The sequence below is a fragment of the Gobio gobio genome (genome assembly GCF_949357685.1).
Source record: "Gobio gobio genome assembly, chromosome: 10".
Classification (NCBI taxonomy): Eukaryota; Metazoa; Chordata; class Actinopteri; order Cypriniformes; family Gobionidae; genus Gobio; species Gobio gobio.
In genome coordinates this window covers 55,426,346-55,448,876 of record NC_137116.1, presented here as the reverse complement: position 1 = coordinate 55,448,876, position 22,531 = coordinate 55,426,346, and the positions used below count along the sequence as shown (strand labels likewise).

At 37.2% G+C, this 22,531-nt stretch overlaps 1 protein-coding gene across 1 annotated transcript in view; it reads left to right on the top strand.

Moving 5' to 3' along the window:
- Positions 1-98: 98 nt before the first annotated feature.
- igsf9b (immunoglobulin superfamily, member 9b) overlaps positions 99-22,531 on the top strand; it is a 97,314-nt gene continuing 74,881 nt past the window's right edge. Inside the window, exons 1-2 of the mRNA XM_079827637.1 lie at positions 99-506; positions 19,868-19,962. Coding sequence (XP_079683763.1) covers positions 19,902-19,962 — 61 coding nt within the window. The 5' untranslated portion in view covers positions 99-506; positions 19,868-19,901. The remainder of the gene's footprint in view (positions 507-19,867; positions 19,963-22,531) is intronic.

Sequence of the window (22,531 nt, the reverse complement as noted above, 5' to 3'; positions counted from 1 at the left end):
GTGTGTGTGTGTGTGTGTGTGTGTGTGTGTGTGTGTGTGTGTGTGTGTGTGTGTGTGTGTGTGAGAGAGAGAGAGAGAGAGCGTGTGCGCGCGCCCGTGCGTGTGACCGAGCAGCGGCGCTACGATGTATCCGCGTGTTTTAAACCGCCTGTGTTTGATAGAATCATGTGAGTAACAGCTCAAACTTCACCGAGAGAAACTTCACACACACGCGGACACTCAGCACACACACACACACACACACACACACCGACCCAGTGTAACGCGGACCGCGGGTTTAACCTGCGAACAAACCCACCGAGTGAAGGAAGTTTACCGGCCGCTGCACCGACGACCGGCTTCGGTTCTGCTCGCTACATTTGCGCGTGATTTCTAAAGTATGTTTGAGAATATTTTACGTGTTTTGGGGAATATTTGTTGCAACTTTCAAGTGGAGGAAAACCTATCGAAGGAGTGACACCTTCATCATCATCATCATCATCATCTCAGTCAAGTGCCTCAGAAAGGTAAATCAAACACACACACATGCATATACACACACACACACATGCATATATAATATATTATAAGTAGACATATTGCACTCGTGTGCGCCAGCAGATGCTGTCCTGTCAACATGCATAATTCATATATAACAGCTTCATATGTTGGACATGATGCTTTATGACGCTCTTATCTCGCGTGCGACATCTGATGAAGATGCGCTTTAGGTGTGTGTGTGTGTGTGTGTGTGTGTGTGTGTGTGTGTGTGTGTGTGTGTGTGTGTGTGAGAGAGAACAATGACCAGCACCAGAGCAGGACATGCTGGAGTCCAGTCCTGACCCCTCAGAACTCTTCATTAACCTGCATCAGAGACTGATTATGAAAAACTGCTTTTATTAGTATTATTATTGTGCTTATTGTATTTTAAAGGGCTGTTCAAGTGACTTTACATTAAATTGGCACCTTGTTCCACTCAAATGTATTTATTTTTAATTTGGAACATATTTTAGAATTTTAATTAATTAATTATTAATTGAATTATTAATACTTATTTTCCTCACTGTAGATAAGAATCAGAAATCAAGAGTTTAATAATAAATATGTTTAATATTACAATAATATATTATATAACCCACCATATCATATATACATTATATATATATATATATATATAATCTCTACAGTGAGGAAAATAAGTATTTGAACACCTGCTATTTTGCAAGTTCTCCCACTTAGAAATCATGGAGGGTCTGAAATTGTCATCGTAGGTGCATGTCCACTGTGAGAGACAAAAAAAAAAAAACATCCAGAAATCACAATGTATGATTTTTGAACTATTTATTTGTATGATACAGCTGCAAATAAGTATTTGAACACCTGAGAAAATCAATGTTAGTATTTGGTACAGTAGCCTTTGTTTGCAATTCCAGAGGTCAAAGGTTTCCTGTAGTTTTTCAGCAGGTTTGCACTGCAGGAGGGATTTTGGCCCACTTCTCCACACAGATCTTCTCTAGATCAGTCAGGTTTCTGGCCAGAGTTTGAGCTCCTCCACAGATTCTCTACTGGGTTTAGGTCTGGAGACTGGCTAGGCCACGCCAGAACCTTGATCTGCTTCTTCCAGAGCCACTCCTTGGTTCTCCTGGCTGTGCTTCGGGTCATTGTCATGTTGACCCAGCCTCGACCCATCTTCAATGCTCTAACTGAGGGAAGGAGGTTGTTCCCCAAAATCTGGCAATACATGGCCCCGGTCATCCTCTCCTTAATACAGTGCAGTCGCCCTGTCCCATGTGCAGAAAAACACCCCCACAGCATGATGCTGCCACCCCCATGCTTCACAGTAGGGATGGTGTTCTTGGGATGGTTCTCATCATTCTTCTTCCTCCAAATACGTTTAGTGGAATTATGACCAAAAAGTTCTATTTTGGTCTCATCTGACCACATGACTTTCTCCCATGACTCCTCTGGATCATCCAAATGGTCATTGGCAAACTTAAGACGGGCCTGGACATGTGCTGGTTTAAGCAGGGGAACCTTCCGTGCCATGCATGATTTCATTAGTGTATGACCAACAGTAACCTTGGAAACGGTGGTCCAGCTCTTTTCAGGTCATTGAGCAGCTCCTCCTGTGTAGTTCTGGGCTGATTTCTCCCCTTTCTTAGGATCATTGAGACCCCACGAGGTGAGATCTTGCATGGAGCCCCAGTCCGAGGGAGATTGACAGTCATGTTTAGCTTCTTCCATTTTCTAATGATTGCTCCAACACTGGACCTTTTTTCACCAAGCTGCTTGGCCATTTCCCCGTAGCCCTTTCCAGCCTTGTGGAGGTGTACAATTGTGTCTCTAGTGTCTTTGGACAGCTCTTTGGTCTTGGCCATGTTAGTAGTTGGATTCTTACTGATTGTATGGGGTGGACAGGTGTCTTTATGCAGCTAACAACCTCAAACAGGTGCATCTAATTTAGGATAATAAATGGAGTGGAGGTGGACATTTTAAAGGCAGACTAACAGGTCTTTGAGGGTCAGAATTCTAGCTGATAGACAGGTGTTCAAATACTTATTTGCAGCTGTATCATACAAATAAATAGTTAAAAAAATCATACATTGTGATTTCTGGATATTTTTTTTAGAGTATGTCTCTCACAGTGGACATGCACCTACAATGACAATTTCAGACCCTCCATGATTTCTAAGTGGGAGAACTTGCAAAATAGCAGGTGTTCAAATACTTATTTTCCTCACTGTATATATATATATATATATATATATATATATATATATATATATATATATATATATATATATATATATATATATATATATATATATATATATATATATATATATATATATATATATATATATATATATATACTTTAATTTAGAGATTTAATTAACTTAACTAATTTTAATGTTTTTTTTAAACATAAATATATATATATATATATATATATATATATATATATATATATATATATATATATATATATATATATATATATATATATATGTATATGTATGTATTTAAAAATATATTATTGTAATATTTTAAAAAAATATTTATTTATTTATTATTAAACTCTTGGTTTCTAAATCTTCTATATATATATACTTTAATTTAGAGATTTAATTAACTAAACACATTTTTATGCACTTTCTTTAAATACTTTTTTAGAGGTTTATAAAATATCTTAAAATATATATTTATTTATTATTAAACTCTTGGTTTTGCATTCTTCTATATATTTTACGTGTGTGTGTGTGTGTGTGTATATATATATATATATTATAAACTTTAATTTAGAGATTGAAAACATTGTAATTAACTCTTTTTAAATACATTTTTTAGAGATTTTTATAGATAAAATCAATTGTGAGTTATATAATATATTATGTATTATTGTAATAGTTTACAAGATTCTTCTATATATTTTACGTGTGTGTGTGTGTGTGTGTATATATATATATATATATATATATATATATATATATATATATATATATATATATATATATAACTTTAATTTAGAGATTTAATTAACTTTTTTTAAATACATTTTTTATCTTAATAATTTAAAAATATTTATTTATTAACCTTTTGGTTTTGGATTCTTCTATATACTTTAATTTAGAGATTTAATTAACTAATTTTAACATAGAAATCTATGTATATTTTTTATTTTATGTATATATTGTGTGTGTGAATTTGAATAGGCAAATGCGTGAGAGTCTCTGATTGGATGATTATTGCAGTGATTATGATATTTCGATATTGTTGATGGATGGAGTGTGTAGCTGGTCTTAAACACTCCTGTAGGAACACACACACACACACACACATGGCTGAGATCGTGAAGGGTCTCTCCCTGAGAGTGTGTGAGATGTGCTGGAGAGACTTCACACTGAGAGCTGGACAGATTTATTAGAATCACATGACCTGTATGATTTGACCCCTGCAGGTATCTGAGGATGGCCTTTAGGTTATAGTGTGCTGTGTGAATATCTGATCTTTATCAGATGTCAGAAGAGAAGAGATTGAGCTGTGTGAATATAATGTCTTTGCTGTCACTGTTTGCCAAACACATGCTTGCGGAAGCTAAAGCTGTTTAACCGGTCTTGCTTGGATTAGTTTGTGGGATTCTCTGGTCATTGGGTCATTTCTGACCATGTCAAGATGAGGAGCTTAGCCTGGACTACAGCGACTGGTCAGCATCAGATTAACTGACTGACTTCTGCTCATGTTCTCCTGCGGTGTTAAAGCAGATGTGATTGACCCACATCACACAGTGTTTGATACACACACACACTCACACACACACACACACACAGCTGCTAGAAGAGCAAAGGTCATCCGGTTATCGTGACTCCTTTATTGGGCTCTTTCTGTCTGTCATGCACACAATAATCTATGCTTGTGATTCTGGAACCATTTTTCCCAGAGGGCTGTTTATTTCTTTATCCCTCCAGCACACACACACACACACACACACACACACACACACACACACACACACACACACAGACACACACACACACACACACACACACAGACACACACACAGACACACACACAGACACACACACAGACACACACACACACACACACACACACACACACACACACACACACACACACACACACACACACACACACACACACACACACACACACACACACACACACACACACACACACACACACACACACACACACACACACACACCGATGCTTCAGCTTCACACTGATGACAGGACATGAGTTTAGTTTTAGATCAAAAGATAAAGTCAGTTTTTGATTCATTTCTGTTGTAAAAACTGATTTAAAAATGTAAAAAAATATATATTGCACAACATGAAAACAATAATGTAAATGTTTTGTATTATTAGTGTGAATGAAAAAAATAGCAAGCATGATTTCATCTCTTAAATGTCTTGGTGTGTGTTTTGCTCAAAATGTAGACTTTTTAAAATCTAATTTCAGCTTTTTATCTAATAATGAGGACTTTTAAAATCATATTTTCAACATTTTATCTCTTAATTATGACTTAGCATGTCATATTTGTGACTTTATCTAATAATGAGGACTTTTAAAATCATATTTTCAACATTTTATCTCTTAATTATGACTATATCATATTTGTGACTTTATCTAATAATGAGGACTTTTAAAATCATATTTTCAACATTTTATTTCTTAATTATGACTTAGCATGTCATATTTGTGACTTTAACTAATAATGAGGACTTTTAAAATCATATTTTCAACATTTTATCTTATAAAATAAGATCTCCTTCATGATTTCAATTAATTAGATATGATTTTTGTTTGAATTTTATTTAATTTAGTCCCAAAAAGTACATTTAAAACTAATTAAACGGATTTCATAGGGCTCTAGATTTAATTTAATTTACCTAATTTTCGTCAGTAGTGTTTATAATGCATGCTATAATTGACCCTTCATCAACTTTTCTTTTAGCACCAAACCCAGATTACAACCTTTTAGAATTAAAAGCAAAAGAATAGCTTGGAAGGAGATTATGTTCATTAATGGAAGTATTGTGTGGTAATACTGAGATCATGCTTTGGTCATGCATGGGAATGTCACAAGACCGGGTTTGGGCTTTTCCTCACTGATCTTCCTGGGTGGTGGTGGTGGAGGTGGAGGAGGTTTCATTGCGTTGCTGAAGTCAAACCCTCTCGAGCTGTATTTGGCAGGGTGTTTAATAGACGTGTCATGTTATCGGTATATTTCCTGACTTCTCGTGCACCTGGTACATGCCAAGATGCTTCTTAGGATTTCCTGCAATCCCAGATGTTGTGCTTCACTGCCACGGGCTGGTCTGCACATGTCCACATCATCACGGTTCTGTTAGCAAACACACTTCTGCTGAGGTATATGAGCATCTCCACAGCAGGACGGGACAATAACTGTCCCCCGACGGCTCTTAATATGAGAATAAGATCTAATGAGCCCTTATTAACCATTCACCTGATTACCTAGACAGGAAGTTGGCGCTTTTCCAGGTGCAAAATGGATGTTTCACTATATTATGATATTGTAGCCTGAAGGAAGTAACAGCATTGAGGGTAACTCAACAAAAAATAGATTTTTAATGAATTTAATAGTGATTTTTGTTTGATGCATGTTTTGTGTGTGGTTGCTATTGTTAATTAAAACTTAAACTATTTAAAATCATTTTCATTCGTTAAAGTGAAGCTGAAATAAAAGAAAAAATAGACGCCAACATGGCCGAGAGTCAGACTAACTGCAACAATGAGCCATTAAACACCTATTAAGATCATTTTAGGTAAAATAGCTGTGTAATTATTAGGGATGCAACACTACAGTTAGTCCACGGTTCAATACATACCTCGGTTTTTAACCACGGTTTTCGGTTCGGTTCTGATGGCTTGTCACACATTTTTTGTTATTCTATTCTTAGGCGACAGGAACAGCAAGAGGTTAAAGAGAAAAAAGACTATTTTTTTATTGCAATACTCTTTCTTTATTCTTTAAAAGAATCAAAAAACCTTACTTAAACTTAAATCTTTACTTAAAAAACCCTTGTACACATTCCTAGTGTATTGGATAATATATATTAAATATATATAAAGATTTACACTGGCAGCTCAGAGCTGTACAGCAGCATTTAAGTATGAAATTGAATGAATGAATGTAAAACTAAAACACTACATAGGCGTCACTATAAAATATACACTGATTCTTATTAAAGCTGCTGTATTAAAGTTTTTCAGTCAAGAGCAGTGAGTGATTTTCTCTTTGTCTTTTGTTGTTGTATTAACATTAAAGGGATATTTCACTCAAAAATTTAAATTCTGTCATCGAGCAATGAATACAGGTTTGGAACATCATTAGAGTAAATAATGACATCATTTTAGAGGTGAACTGTCCCTTTAAAGACAGCGTGTTCACTATAGGCTGCGCCGCTGTCAATTAAAGACCTGCGTGCATCTAATATACAGACACGCGATTTTACTTTCACTTTAGACATAACCGACTGTGTTTATGTAAACCTTGTGTGTATTTGACAGTATTAGCACAGTAAGACGATTAGTCCAGTAATCGTGTGTTTGACAGGCGTTTAGTGCGCGCGCTCGGAAAAGCTCATGTTAAAACCGCATAAGCACGTGAATGAAATGTTTAACCGGCAAGGCTTTAAAACGCATGCAAATAATGAACTTTGGTGATTGTGAATAACTCTAGTGTTCAGTGAGTATAACTCTAACACTAACCTGTGATGTGAATGTATGTCGTGTTGTTCAGTATTGGGATGGAGGCAAATGATAGAATTTGTAGAAAAATAATTAATTAAATGTGAAACCGAAAAAAACGCAATTCACAAGCACGTATTGAACCGTGAGTGCCGTACCGAACGGTTTAATATTATATTGAGAATTGTGGCATCCCTAACAATTATATATAGTCACTAATAATAATGATTTAATGGTTTATCACTTTTGACCAATAGGTGGCGCAGTTACGAAATTGATGTTGTGTGTTCAGAGTGAGGTGACAATGACACACACAAAGTTTGGTGTCATTATGTCAAAGTATTGCAGAGATACAGCCTCAAGAGTCATTTTGGCATCATGCCTCATTTTCGTCGCTACGGTATACGAAAACGGTTTCGTCTATCGATGCAAAATCCATAACTATAAATCTTTGTCGGCACGGTCTGAATATGATACGATTCAATTTTGGTCAAAATCGGACAAGCGGTCTAGGACGAGTTTGAAAATGTAGGTTTTTAACAAATAACAAGATGGAGGACGGGAAGGTTTGCCAAATATGGCAAAATTGGAATCTCTGTTCTCGTCATGAGTCGAGGAATTTATTATGACCAGTTTTGTTACAATAGGCTAATTTAATCAAAAGTAATTAGCATTTTGGTAAATTGTTATAACTTTTGACCACAAGGTCCGGAAGAAGCGTAACGAATTTTGTAACAATACGCTAATGCGTTTGTAAAATATAGCATTTTTTGACAAAATTCAAAATGGCTGACGCCCAAAATTGCTGATATGCGAAAATTGTGCATCGTATGATTCAGTGTGATGCCCAGAATCTAAAGAGATTTTTGGCCAAATCGTTCAGAAGTTATAAGCAAAAATAGCCAATTTTTTGTATCTCCGGACCACTAGGTGGCACTGCACTGAAACTCTGTAGATCGCCTGAGGTCATGGTTGGCATAACACACACCAAGTTTGGTCAGAATACGATAAAGTATTGCGGTGATATAGCCTCACGTTCATTTTTGCGGGCACTATATTGATTTTGTTCGCAGGTTATTCGAGAACGGATTGACCAATCGACTTGAGTTCCTTAACTCTTTGTCGGCACGTTCTGAAGATGATGCGATTGGGTTTTGGTCAAAATCGGACAAACGGTCTAGGACGAGTTTGAAAAAGTAGGTTTTTAACAAATAACAAGATGGAGGATGGGAAGGTTTGCCAAATATGGCAACATTGGAATCTCTGTTCTCGTCATGAGTCAAGGAATATATTATGATCAGTTTCAATACAAATCGGCTAATTAAATCAAAAGTTATTAGCATTTTTGTAAATTGTTATAACTTTTGACCGCAATGTCCGGAAGACGCATACCTAGTTTCGTAACGATACGCTAATGCATTTGTAAAATATCGCATTTTTTGACAAAATTCAAAATGGCTGACGCCCAAAATGGCTGATATGGGAAAATTGTGCATAGTATGATTCAGTGTGATGGCCAGAATCTAAAGAGATTTTTGGCTGAATCGTTCACAAGTTATAAGCAAAAACAACACATTTTTGTATCTCCGGACCACTAGGTGGCACTGCGCTGAAACTCTGCAGGTCGCCTGAGGTCATGGTTGGCATAAAACACACCAAGTTTGGTCAGAATACGATATACGAATACGTTACAACTTTTGACCACAAGGTGCGGAAGACGCATACGAGTTTCGTAACGATACGCTATTGCGTTTGTAAAATATAGAATTTTTTGATCAAATTCAAAATGGCTGACGCCCAAAATGGCTGATATGGGAAAATTGTGCATCGTATGACTCGGCGTGATGCCCCGAAACTAAAGAGCGTTCAGAAGTTATAAGCAAAAATAGGCAATTTTTTTGTATCACCGAAACGCTGCAGGTCGCCTCAGGTCATGGTTGGCATAACACACACCAAGTTTGGTCAGAATACGATAAAGCGCTGTGGTGATATAGCCTCACGTTCATTTGTGAGTTATAGGACATTATAGGACGCCTTTAAAAGCAATGGCACAGCTTATCGTGATATCTCCACTGTTATTACACCCCCACCCCTAGAAAGGCCAGCGTAATGCCACAGGAAGAGTGTTGGCTCACTGTCCTTCCTCTCCTGCTTGGCCTGAGCTTTGGCCGGATCATCCAGGATTAGCTGTAGCGTAATACAGCTGCTAATCAGACTGGTCCAGAGCTGAAGTCCAGCGCTTTCCCTTCCTCTGCCAGACACACATCAGCCGCCTTCACACATCATATGCACGCATAAGCTCCACAAGTGAACGGCTTTTGCTAGTCGAAAATACATATTACTCATATTTTTGTAAAAGTTATGAAACATAATCAGTTATTTTAGTATTATGTATATTTTGTATTTATTTTAAATTATTAGATTTAATTTGCTATATTGAACATGCAGAAGCTTTCAGAAAAAGTTTTTAATTTGCGGTTTGACAAGTTGAGAGTGCACATTTCTCATATTTATTATGTAATAATTTTTGTATATACTATTGCAACTTTTTTTAATTATTTTTGTATTTGTATATAAAAAAATATTTTATAATAGTTTATAATCGAATAGTTTATAAAAATTTTAGATGTATTTTTAGTACTTTTTAAATGTATTTAAATTGTTTATAATTTTTTTATTATATTTATTCATGTATTTATTTTAACAATGGTTGTAATGAGTTTTTGTGCATGAAGTGATCATTTTAAAATGTGTTCAATTGAGAGAAGAGTGGCTAATATAATCACATATTTCTTTATTAGTTATTTATTAGTCGGGGACACTAAATATTCAACTATCACTGATCAGCTCATTTCAATTATCATAGTCATAATTAAGAGATAATGTTGAAAATACGATTTTAAAAGTCCTCATTATTAGATAAAAAGTCAAAAATATGATTTTAAAAGTTCTTATTATTAGATGAAAAGTCAAAAATATGATTTTAAAATTCCTCATTATTAGATAAAAAGTCAAAAATATGATTTTAAAAGTTCTTATTATTAGATGAAAAGTCAAAAATATGATTTTAAAAGTTCATATTATTAGACAAAAAGTCAAAAATATGATTTTAAAAGTCCTCATTATTAGATAAAAAGTCAAAAATATGATTTTAAAAGTTCTTATTAGATGAAAAGTCAAAAATATGATTTTAAAAGTCCTCATTATTAGATAAAAAGTCAAAAATATGAAAATAAATATGTAAAGTGCGTTACAAATAAAATCTATTATTTATTATTATTATTAATTCTAAGATAAAATGTTAAAAATATGATTTTAAAAGTTTTAAAAGATAAAAATGACAAATTTTGGCAAAATGACAAAATTTTAAAGTCAAAATTATGAGTTAATCTAAATTATGAATAAAAGTCCTAATTATGAGATAAAAAGCTGAAATTAGATTTTAAAAAGTCTAAATTATGAGTAAAACATTTAAGAGATGGAAATCATGCTTGTTATTTTTTAATGCGCTTTTTTTTTTGATTCACACTTGTAATAATAATATTTACATTATTGTTTTCATTTTGTGCAAAAAAATTTTTTTACATTTTGAAGTCAGTTTCTACAACAGAAATGAATCAATCAAAAACTGACTTTATCTTCTCTTTAAACTCCTGTCCTGTCATCAGTGTGAAGCTGAAGCGTGTGTGTGTGTGTGTGTGTTGGGTAGGTTTAGGTTTAGTGGTAGTGGTAGTGTGTGTGTGTGTGTGTGTGTGTGTGTGTGTGTGTGTGTGTGTGTGTGTTGGGTAGGTTTAGGTTTAGTGGTGTTGTGTGTGTGTGTGTGTGTGTGTGTGTGTGTGTGTGTGTGTGTGTGTTGGGTAGGTTTAGGTTTAGTGGTGTTGTGTGTGTGTGTTGGGTAGGTTTAGGTTTTGTGTGTGTGTGTGTGTGTGTGTGTGTGTGTGTGTGTGTGTGTGTGTGTGTGTGTGTGTGTGTGTGTGTGTGTGTGTGTGTGTGTGTGTGTGTGTGTGTGTGTGTGTGTGTGTGTGTGTGTGTGTGTGTGTGTGTGTGTGTGTGTGTGTGTGTGTGTGTGTGTGTGTGTGTGTGTGTGTGTGTGTGTGTGTGTGTGTGTGTGAGCGTGTGAGCTAAAGCTGTAGGCGTGTGACGTGTGTGTTTAATGCGTTTGTTTGGACGGTAAACACTGAACAGGTGTTATCCTCACATTTGACTTTGAATCCCTGATCAAGTTGGTTCAAACTTCCTTTTTATGATCACAGTTCACCTTTTAATACTCCGGAACGTGTCCAGAACCGGTGCTGAGGATAACTCAACACATCGCTCCTAATGCGATCATCATGGCAAGTGGCCCAGCAGGCGCTTTAGTGCGTTTAGCACACACACACACACACACACTGTTACTCTGAAGTGAACTGAAGGCATGACAGGCCTGGAGTGAATCATCAGGTGTGTGTTAATGGACACACTCGGTCAGAAACAGATGGTTCAGTCTGAACTAGTTTATCATGAAACATTGGCGATGGTTGTTTTGGCTTTGGATGGTTTGCCGGAGACTTTCCTGAGCAGCCTCGCCACTCAAGACCAAAGATCAGACGGTTGAAGAGCGTGTCCCATCTTGCCCCAGGACATCTGTTTCAGGTACTCCTCCTCTTGAAGATGTTGTAAAGGCTTGTTTGGAGGGAAGGTCATTGGGTTTGAAAACGGCAGTGCGTGTGAGCATCTTCCTGTTTGTGCTGGATGTCTTTAATAAATCACAGAAGGCTTAAAGGGATAGTTCACCCCAACATTAAATCTACCCCATGATTTACTCGCCCTCAAGACATCCTCAGTTATATTAAAAAATGTCTTGGCTCTTCCCAGCTTTTAAGGGAGTGAAGGGTACCTAGACCTAATTATTTCCCACATCCAGGTTATAAAGTCTACACATTAATCTCTTAATTTTGCAGTGAGAAGTTATACGTATCGAAAATAAAGGGTTAAACATCTAAAAATGCACATTTAAGGGGCTACTCTTTTGGTGAAAGTTTTCAGACAGCTTTCAAAATGGCCGCCAGACAGCCCCAGTTTCTCCCTCAGCCGATACTGAAGGGCCTTAAACTGCAGTTCATGGTCTGGCCACTAGAGGAGCAGAATCTCATTGAGCTCGTGTTAAAATGGCCAACTTTACAGCAGAAGAACACATGTTTACAGTCTGGGACAAACTCTGCTTTTGGGCTCTACGGCTAATAATGACGACTGTGAGCGGGGGAATGATTTTATAACTCATTCCTTTACATTATATAAAGCCTTAAAGTTCTGCATAATTAAGGGCGTGGCCACTTTGAGTGACAGGTGGATTGTCGCTTGCTTTAGTTTTTCTGGAACTGTATATTATAATCAGCAGTTTATTGCAGATTTTTTTGAATGAAAAAATACAAATGTTCTGAAATAAAGGGCCATAAATAAATGACATTAACGCTCACAGAAGCTCCATTTGAGCGGATCATCCTCACATACGAATCAAAACATGATCAGACATTCAGTTTTATATTCAGGTTATTCTCAGGCCTTTAAAGGGATAGTTCACCCAAAAGTGAAAATTAGCCCATGATTTACTCTCCCTCAAGTCATCAGGTGTGTGTGACATTCTTCTTTCAGACGAATAAAATCTGAGTTATATTAAAAATGTTCTGGCTAATCCAAGCATTATAATAGCAGTAATAGTTGCTCTGTTTTTGAAGTCCATAAAAAGTGCATCTATCCATCATATAACTGCTCCAGCGGCTCTGGGGTGTTAATAAAGGCCTTCTGAAGCGAATCCACGCGTTTGTGGAAGAAAAATATCCATATTTAAAAATGTATTTCCTTATTTGCCATCACTTCCGGCGAATAAGGTCAAAATACCGGCGTGATCATAGATATATACATAGATTCCTCATTAGTGCCTGCACGGATCGGTCGAATGAGGCATCTATGTATATATATCTATGATCACGCCAGTATTTTGACCTTATTCACCGGAAGTTATGGCGCTGGATATACTAGATGAAATTCGTCTGATAAGAGGGAAAAAAATAACATAAATACTGTTGGGTTTCTCACAGAAAGCGATGGTTTGGTGTCTTCAGACATCAGTGTGTCGCCACGAGCCGCAGGTTTAATGAGGATTCGTATGCGTGTGTGTTTTTACTCTCATTGCTCTCATACTCTAAAATATGCCCATTGACATCATTATTCGACTATCACACTGCAGCGGCTGGAGTTACACATCTTCATCTGTGTTCGACTGAAGAAACAAACACACCTACATCTCTGATGCCCTGGGGGTGAGCAGATACACATCATTTAGTTTTTGGGTGAACTATCCCTTTAACATTATCCCTCTGGTGCTCTTCCTTTAGGGGTCGCATTGGTCGTCTTCCCGCTCATAAGTGACCGGACACCTAAAAATTCAACTTCCTCCACCCCAGTAAAACCAATGCAATTTTTTTTTCTTCAATAATATTTTTTCTTTTTAATTTTGTATTTTGAGATGATTTGATGGTATTTTTTTTATAATTATGCAATAATTATGGTCTATTTTTGCCATTGAAAATTATAAATAAATAAAAATATTTTTTTTAAATTATTATTGCAGTATTTCAGGTTAAAATTACGGAGCCCCGCCCATGACATGCAAGAAAAAAAAAGTAAAGCGTGCGCATGATTTGTAATCATGATTTGCACTTCATTTGTAAGTCGCTTTGGATAAAAGCGTCTGCTAAATGACTAAATGTAAATGTAAATGCATGAGTTACTAATTAGATCCCTCTATTTATAAATCATGCGCATGATTTAGCAAATCGAGGGAATGAAATAGTAAATCGTGCGCACGATTTAGCCTACTAGTTTTTTACTGCATGTCATGTGCGGGGCTCCGTATAAAATAGAGACTAGGCCTTCAAAAAAAAATTTTTTGAAGGCAGATTAGCGCCTCTTTTGGAATGATTTCAGAAATCCTGCAGCCATGTGTGTAACCACTAGAGTCTCTATGGAGAGGCTTGAGGATTCACTAGTTCTCTTTTCAACACATTTAATGATTTTTTTGTTGTTGATGGATTTGAATATATGTTTAAAAAATCTCAAAGACTATTTATTATAAAGTTTGAGATATATAGATTTTTTGTTACAAATATAGATTTTTTTATTTGTGTTTTTGCAGATTTCCCATTCATTTCCAATGGTGTCATTTTTGACCGAAGAGCACAAGTGGGAGAATTTTTTTTACGACCCCTTAGCATGCTCAAATCATGACCCCAATTTTTGTGTGTTCTAATCTAATGCTAGAAGTGTGTGTGTGTGTGTGTGTGTGTGTGTGTGTGTGTGTGTGTGTGTGTGTGTGTGTGTGTGTGTGTGTGTGTGTGTGTGTGTGTGTGTGTGTGTGTGTGTGTGTGTGTGTGTGTGTGTGTGTGTGTGTGTGTGTGTGTGTGTGTGTGTGTGTGTGTGTGTGTGTGTGTGTGTGTGTGTGTGTGTGTGTGTGTGTGTGTGTGTGTGTGTGTGTAAGTGTGTGTGCGTGTGTGTGTGTAAGTGTGTGTGCGGATGTGTCAATATCACACTCTTGATGTTTTAGAGTGTCACCCCTTCACTGCTGTTCACTTTTTTCAGCATTGTGGCCGATTTGTAGATTGTACACACAAATATTCAGAGAATGTGTGTTTTTGCCGATTTTCCCACTCATTTCCTATGGTCGCTCATTTATGACCGAAGACAATGAACGCTACTTTTTTTTTTTACGACCAATTAGCATACTCGAATCATGACAATTTTTTGGTGTGTTTACATCCCTAATGCTAGAAAAGCCACCAAGTTTCATATCATTCTGATGAAGCTGTGATTTTAACATTTAAAAACAGAAAATGTTCCGGTCAGAAATGGCCAAAGAGCAGCAGAGGGTTAATGTCTCATCCATGTTTCCCTCAGTGATTCACTCACATGTATATTTGACCTTGTTTTACTCTGTTCCTACACTACTTTGAGCTATTATACAACATTTCAGGTGTGTAGTTTAAAATAAGAGCACATTTATGGGTTTAAGAGCTGCAGACATTTTTATTTGGGTGTGTTTTTGCAGAAAATGCTCAAAAATAGGGGCGCAGGTTAAGAGGTTAACGACTTTATCTACAAAGACTCGTTTAGTCTGAAAGCACAGACACCCTTCATGAAATGTCTCGAACATCAGTGACCCGGAGAGCAAACACACCCTGTGGCTTACACACACTCCGTGCTTCTCTCAGTGTTGTGGAGGGGTTTCCTTGCTAAGTGCCTGGAAATGAAAGCCGAGGCTGGTTTAATACAGCGCTGGCAAACATCCACTCGTATGATTGAGCACCTGAGAGCAGAGAAATCTCCCACGTCGACCATTCAAAGCCACTAAGACCAGCTTATTACTTTAAGTTAATTAAAGCCGAAGTTGGAGGCTATTTTAAGAAGGCATGCGCAATGGCGAAAGCATGGCTGGTTGTGTGTTTCTTAAGAGATTTCGAGGAACACATTGTGTCTGGTTCAAGCAAACATGTCAAATTTCGTGAGGGGAATTCAAATCTCTCATCTCCATTTTTGTCCAGACAGATTTCCACAACGCAGTGGAAACTCATTGGCGCAGGTATGAAATAAACCACACACTAATGCTGTTTCCACATCAATATCCTCCGTCTGGAAACTTAAGAGTGTGAAAATACTTCTGGTGTCTTGGAAAAATATCCTTTTCACAAGTGGAAGTGTAGATTGTGTTTCTGTTTAAACATTCTCTTCTATCCCAGTTCTATCAAATCCCAACACTGCAAAAAATGCTTTTCTTACTTAGTATTTTTGTCTTGTTTTCAGTCCAAACATCTAAAAAATCTCACATTAAGAAGCATTTACTAGACAAGCTAAAGTTTTTGTCTTGTTTTGGGTGAAAATAACTCAAAATTAAGGAAGTTTTTGCTTAAAATAAGCAAAATAATCTGCCAATGGGGTAAGCAAAATAATCTTGTTTTCTGTTTGAATTAAGATTATTTTTCTTAGCCCATTGGCAGATTATTTTGCTTATTTTAAGCAAAAACTTCCTTAATTTTGAGTTATTTTCACCCAAAACAAGACAAAAACTCTAGTAAATGCTTCTTAATGTAAGATTTTTTAGATATTTGGACTGAAAACAAGACAAAAATACTAAGTAATAAAAGCATTTTTTGCAGTGAAGATATGAGCAAATGTGAGGTGTTCCTGATCCACAAATGCAGGAGGATATTCTATAAGTCATACTGTAAATAAACAGTTTAAAAAATGCTTTGTTCATGCAAGAACCGGCTTTGTTAAAGTCAAGCGCACAGATCCAAAAGTCCCAGTCCCATGGCCAAGATCATGTCCCAAGCCTCTGTTCTGGAGTCAGTGGTGCGTTTGCCTGTAGAAAAGGCTCATACAGGGTCCAGCCGCATGAACTGATCTTGAGACCGGTCTTTAGAGGAGCCAGATGAGGGCCGGCTTTGTGTGTGTCCGCATGGAGTCTCTCACCGTCCTGCTGTTGAACAAGGCCTCGTTGTGAAAGAGGAGAGCAAGCAGTGAAACACACACACCGTCTCCAGTGCGTCCAAAAGATTCACACTTCACAACTAAAGTCACGAACTTGCGCTCTGTGGCGAGGATGAAACCGCAGGATTGGGGGAATAAATGTCATAATTTAAGAATAAATCATTAAAATCCGACATTGGTCACACGCAACGTGTTATGTGATACACTACTGTTCAACATGTGAAAGAAATTAATACTTTTATTGAGAATTATATAGCATTATATTGCTCAAAAGTGACCGTAAAGACATTTATAATGTTACAAAAGATTCTATTTTAAATGCATTATTCATCAAAGAATCCCGAAAAGTGTTTTCAACACTGATAATAATCATAACTGTATTGATCATCAGATCTTCATATGAGAATTATTAGTGAAGGGTCATGTGACACTGAAGACTGGAGGAATGATGATCAATTCAGCTTTCATCACAATATTTACAATACATTCTCATAGAAAACGGTTATTTTAAATTGTAATATTTTTGATCAAATAATGTAGCCTTGGTGAGACGTTTTTCAAAAACATTTAAAAATCAGAATGAATGTTCAGCATCATTAGATATGTTTCCATCCACCTATTTTTATGCACATTTTCGGATATCGCATAAAAAAAAAAGAAAGTTGCCCTAATGTACATACATTTACATAACACAACATGTATACACTCAATTAAGTCGGATAAACATTTTGTCCGTTAAGAAAACGTACATAAACTATGATGGAAACACATTTACCAAATAACTATAAATGCCTGATTTTGTATAGTGATTGTTTTTAAGACAAAATTGTTAAATTATTGTAAACAACTGCTGATTGCGATGAATATAGCCGTTGTTGCTGATATGGCATTAAATCATAAATAAATACATTTACCAAATAACTTCCTCGATGCGCATAAAAGACGTGACTTTGCTATGGGATGGCAGATCTCGTCACACAGCATCTGAAACGCCTGAGGAAAGTCTGTGTGGTGCACATGCATTATATACAAAAACTATTATATAGGGTAAACGTACACATTACGCGCAAGTACCCATTAAGCACACTACTATCTTTGAGCTCAGATTATGAAAAAAAAAATATGTATCATCCTACTTGATGTCTTAAAGGGTTAGTTCACCCAAAAATGTAAATTCTGTCATTAATTCCTCACCCTCATGTGGTTGGACACCCGTCAGACCTCCGTTCATCTTCAGACACAAATGAAGATATTTTAGTGTAAAGCTGATGCTGAGAAAGGCTTCAGATAGGCCTCCATTGGCATTCAGTACATTTACACTCACAAGACCCATAAAAGGCACTAAAAACGTCATTACAAAGTCCATCTCACCACAGTGACTCTACAATAATCTTACGATGCGACGACAATAGTTTTTGTGCGCAAAAAAAATCTAAATAACACCTTTATCCAACTTGTTCTTGTCTTCCGTGTGTGTCTCCACGACGCATGCGTGAGAATATGAGCAGATCCGGCGTTCGGGAATCCATTAAATACACACTTTAGCCTGATTTTGAGAACTACAGCGAGACCTAAAGCACGATCAATGTAGAATTCAACAGCTTAGACACGCGCGTCTTCCTCTGCTTGTGAACAAATCTCTTCTGGGTCGTGTGTCCGAACGCCGGATCTGCTCATATTCTCACGCATGCGTCGTGGAGACACACACGGAAGACAAGAACAAGCTGGATAAAGGTGTTATTTTGATTTTTTTTTGCACACAAAAACTATTGTCGTCGCATCGTAAGATTATTGTAGAGCCACTGTGGTGAGATGGACTTTGTAACGACGTTTTTAGTGCCTTTTATGGGTCTTGTGAGTGTAAATGCACTGAATGCCAATGGAGGCCTATCTGAAGCCTTTCTCAGCATCAGCTTTACACTAAAATATCTTCATTTGTGTCTGAAGATGAACGGAGGTCTGACGGGTGTCCAACCACATGAGGGAGAGGAATTAATGACAGAATTTACATTTTTGGGTGAACTAACCCTTTAACCAATTGATGTGTTTGTTACTATATATACATCCTGTAATTTCAAGGTAATCAGTCCATTGCACACTGAGATATGTGTATTCATGTGTTCACACCATAGACTCTACAATAATATGGCCTGTAATGCGCTAATGAGTCCCAGAAGGCCTGTGATTGGAGGAGAGAGATGAGGGAGGGCTCATATTCAGCGCAAGAGTCTAAACTGCAGATTGTCAGAATGCGGATTAGAATCCATATTTCAGTGAAAATGGACATGATTGATGACTCCAACTCAAAACGCTCATGCAAACAAACGAGGATTAGCTGTTTTTTTTCTCTATTGTTTCGTTGTTTTGGATTATAAAGTGGGATGTGTTGTGAAGAGTGTGTCGTTTCTAGGCTTCGTCTGATCTGATCTGAGCGATTATCTGCACTCCATCTGCAGTTATTCTGTTCATGTTTACATGGCTTCAGCATTTCGTTTAACCCTTTCCTCTCTGGGGGATTTATCACAAAACAACTTCAGAACATGAATCTGGAGTGTTTTAGCTTTCAAATGAGGCAGAGTTTGTGATAGTTGATTGAATATTTGTTATAAAACAAAAGTAAATAAAAGTACAAACACATTTTTTGTTGTTGTTGTAAAGAGTGATACCATTGTGCAGCGTTTCCTACAGTAATACTTAGACGCCAGCCAAGCTTAGCCCCGCCCACAACATCAGAGGTGGGGAAGTTGGGTCAGGACTTGATCCATTGTGGAGCAACTATGCTGGACCAATCAGATCATCATCACCAGATGATGACGTCAGGCTACAGTAAAGTTGAGCGAGTGGGTTTCTGAGCTGTGAGTGAGTGGAGGCGGGGATAATTTGCATATTCATGAGTCGCATATACTAAATGAAGCAAGGGTGTAGAGTACATTCAAGCTATTTAAGGCATGAAGAAATGTTAAGTATGTCATTTTTGGTAATCAAAGATGAGTTTTAAGGGATAAAATGATTGACTACAGAGATGTGTGTGATGATAATCTGTGCAAAGAACATAACACTCATTGTCTTATCAGGATGGAGATCTGACCGAGAGTTCTCAGGACTGACTTCCGTGTGTGTCTTTGTGTTTCAGGTGGGGTGTGTGTGATGGTATGTGAGAGTTTACCATGGTACAGAAGAAACTCTGGCTTCTGAATGTCACCGTCGCGGCCGCCCTCTTTATACTGCGTGAGTACATCTGCCTCCTCCTGTCCTGCACTCGGGCCGAAATCACAGCCTTTGGACGCTTTATTCACTTAAATGTGTAAATCTCATTGCATTAGAAAAAGCGTCTATGTCTCAAATGCTGCATCTCTTCACTAACTTCTATTGGCTTAATGTTCAAATTGACATTTGAAGAGTTAAAGAATGTCTTTTTGTGCTTTAATATTTTATGTAATCCAATGACATCCCACTTTTTAGGGCCGATTATCATTCTTAAATAGCGATTTCCTAAAATAACGTTGCGCTGTATTTGCTTAAGCCAATTATATTGGCGCTAAACCCAACGTTTGTTTGACGTCAAGCTCCAACGTCAGTCAGACGTCATATTTTGGTTGAAAGTCGAGTTGACGTCTAAACCCAAGGTTTGTTTGACGTCAAGCTCCAATGTCAGACAAACGTCATTTTTTTATTTGAAAATGAACGTCAAGTTGACGTCTAAACCCAACGTTTGTGTGACGTCAAGCTCCAATGTCAGACAAACGTCATAATTTAGTTGAAAATGAACGTCGAGTTGACGTCTAAACCCAACGTTTGTTTGACGTCAAGCTCCAATGTCAGACAAACGTCATTTTTTATTTGAAAATGGACGTCAAGTTGACGTCTAAACCCAACGTTTGTGTGACGTCAAGCTCCAATGTCAGACAAACGTCATTTTTTATTTGAAAATGAACGTCGAGTTGACGTCTAAACCCAACGTTTGTGTGACGTCAAGCTCCAATGTCAGACAAACGTCATAATTTAGTTGAAAATGAACGTCGAGTTGACGTCTAAACCCAACGTTTGTTTGACGTCAAGCTCCAATGTCAGACAAACGTCATTTTTTATTTGAAAATGGACGTCAAGTTGACGTCTAAACCCAACGTTTGGTTGACGTCAAGCTCCAATGTCAGACAAACGTCATAATTTAGTTGAAAATGAACGTCGAGTTGACGTCTAAACCCAACGTTTGTTTGACGTCAAGCTCCAATGTCAGACAAACGTAATTTTTTATTTGAAAATGAACGTCGAGTTGATGTCTAAACCCAAGGTTTGGTTGACGTCAAGCTCCAATGTCAGACAAACGTCATATTTTAGTTGAAAATGAACGTCGAGTTGACGTCTAAACCCAACGTTTGGTTGACGTCAAGCTCCAATGTCAGACAAACATCATATTTTAGTTGAAAATGAACGTCGAGTTGACGTCTAAACCCAACGTTTGTTTGACGTCAAGCTCCAATGTCAGACAGACGTCATATTTTAGTTGAAAATGAACGTCGAGTTGACGTCTAAACCCAACGTTTGGTTGACGTCAAGCTCCAATGTCAGACAAACATCATATTTTAGTTGAAAATGAACGTCGAGTTGACGTCTAAACCCAACGTTTGTTTGACGTCAAGCTCCAATGTCAGACAGACGTCATATTTTAGTTGAAAATGAACGTCGAGTTGACGTCTAAACCCAACGTTTGGTTGACGTCAAGCTCCAATGTCAGACAAACATCATATTTTAGTTGAAAATGAACGTCGAGTTGACGTCTAAACCCAACGTTTGTTTGACGTCAAGCTCCAATGTCAGACAAATGTCATATTTTAGTTGAAAATGAACGTCGAATTGACGTCTAAACCCAACGTTTGTGTGACGTCAAGCTCCAATGTCAGACAAACGTCATATTTTAGTTGAAAATGAACGTCGAGTTGACGTCTAAACCCAACGTTTGGTTGACGTCAAGCTCCAATGTCAGACAAACGTCATATTTTAGTTGAAAATGAACGTCGAGTTGACGTCTAAACCCAACGTTTGGTTGACGTCAAGCTCCAATGTCAGACAAACGTCATATTTTAGTTGAAAATGAACGTCGAGTTGACGTCTAAACCCAAGGTTTGGTTGACGTCAAGCTCCAATGTCAGACAAACGTCATATTTTAGTTGAAAATGAACGTCGTGTTGACGTCTAAACCCAACGTTTGGTTGACGTCAAGCTCCAATGTCAGACAAACGTCATATTTTAGTTGAAAATGAACGTCGAGTTGACGTCTAAACCCAACGTTTGGTTGACATCAAGCTCCAATGTCAGACAAACATCATATTTTAGTTGAAAATGAACGTCGAGTTGACGTCTAAACCCAACGTTTGGTTGACGTCAAGCTCCAATGTCAGACAAACGTAATTTTTTATTTGAAAATGAACGTCGAGTTGACGTCTAAACCCAAGGTTTGGTTGACGTCAAGCTCCAATGTCAGACAAACGTAATTTTTTAGTTGAAAATGAACGTCGAGTTGACGTCTAAACCCAAGGTTTGTTTGACGTCAAGCTCCAATGTCAGTCAGACGTCATATTTTAGTTGAAAATGAACGTCGAACGTCAATTTACATTTTCAACCAAAATTCTACAAAAGTCTACATCCTGTGCCTGCTGGGTAAATATGAAAACCAAGCTCCAAAATGACACAAAGCACCATAATTGTAGTCTTCTACCCAATTTTATGACACAATACAATGTTCAGGATTAAATTTACAGTGAAAAATTGTCAAGTTTTCTCCATTCACACGTCTGTT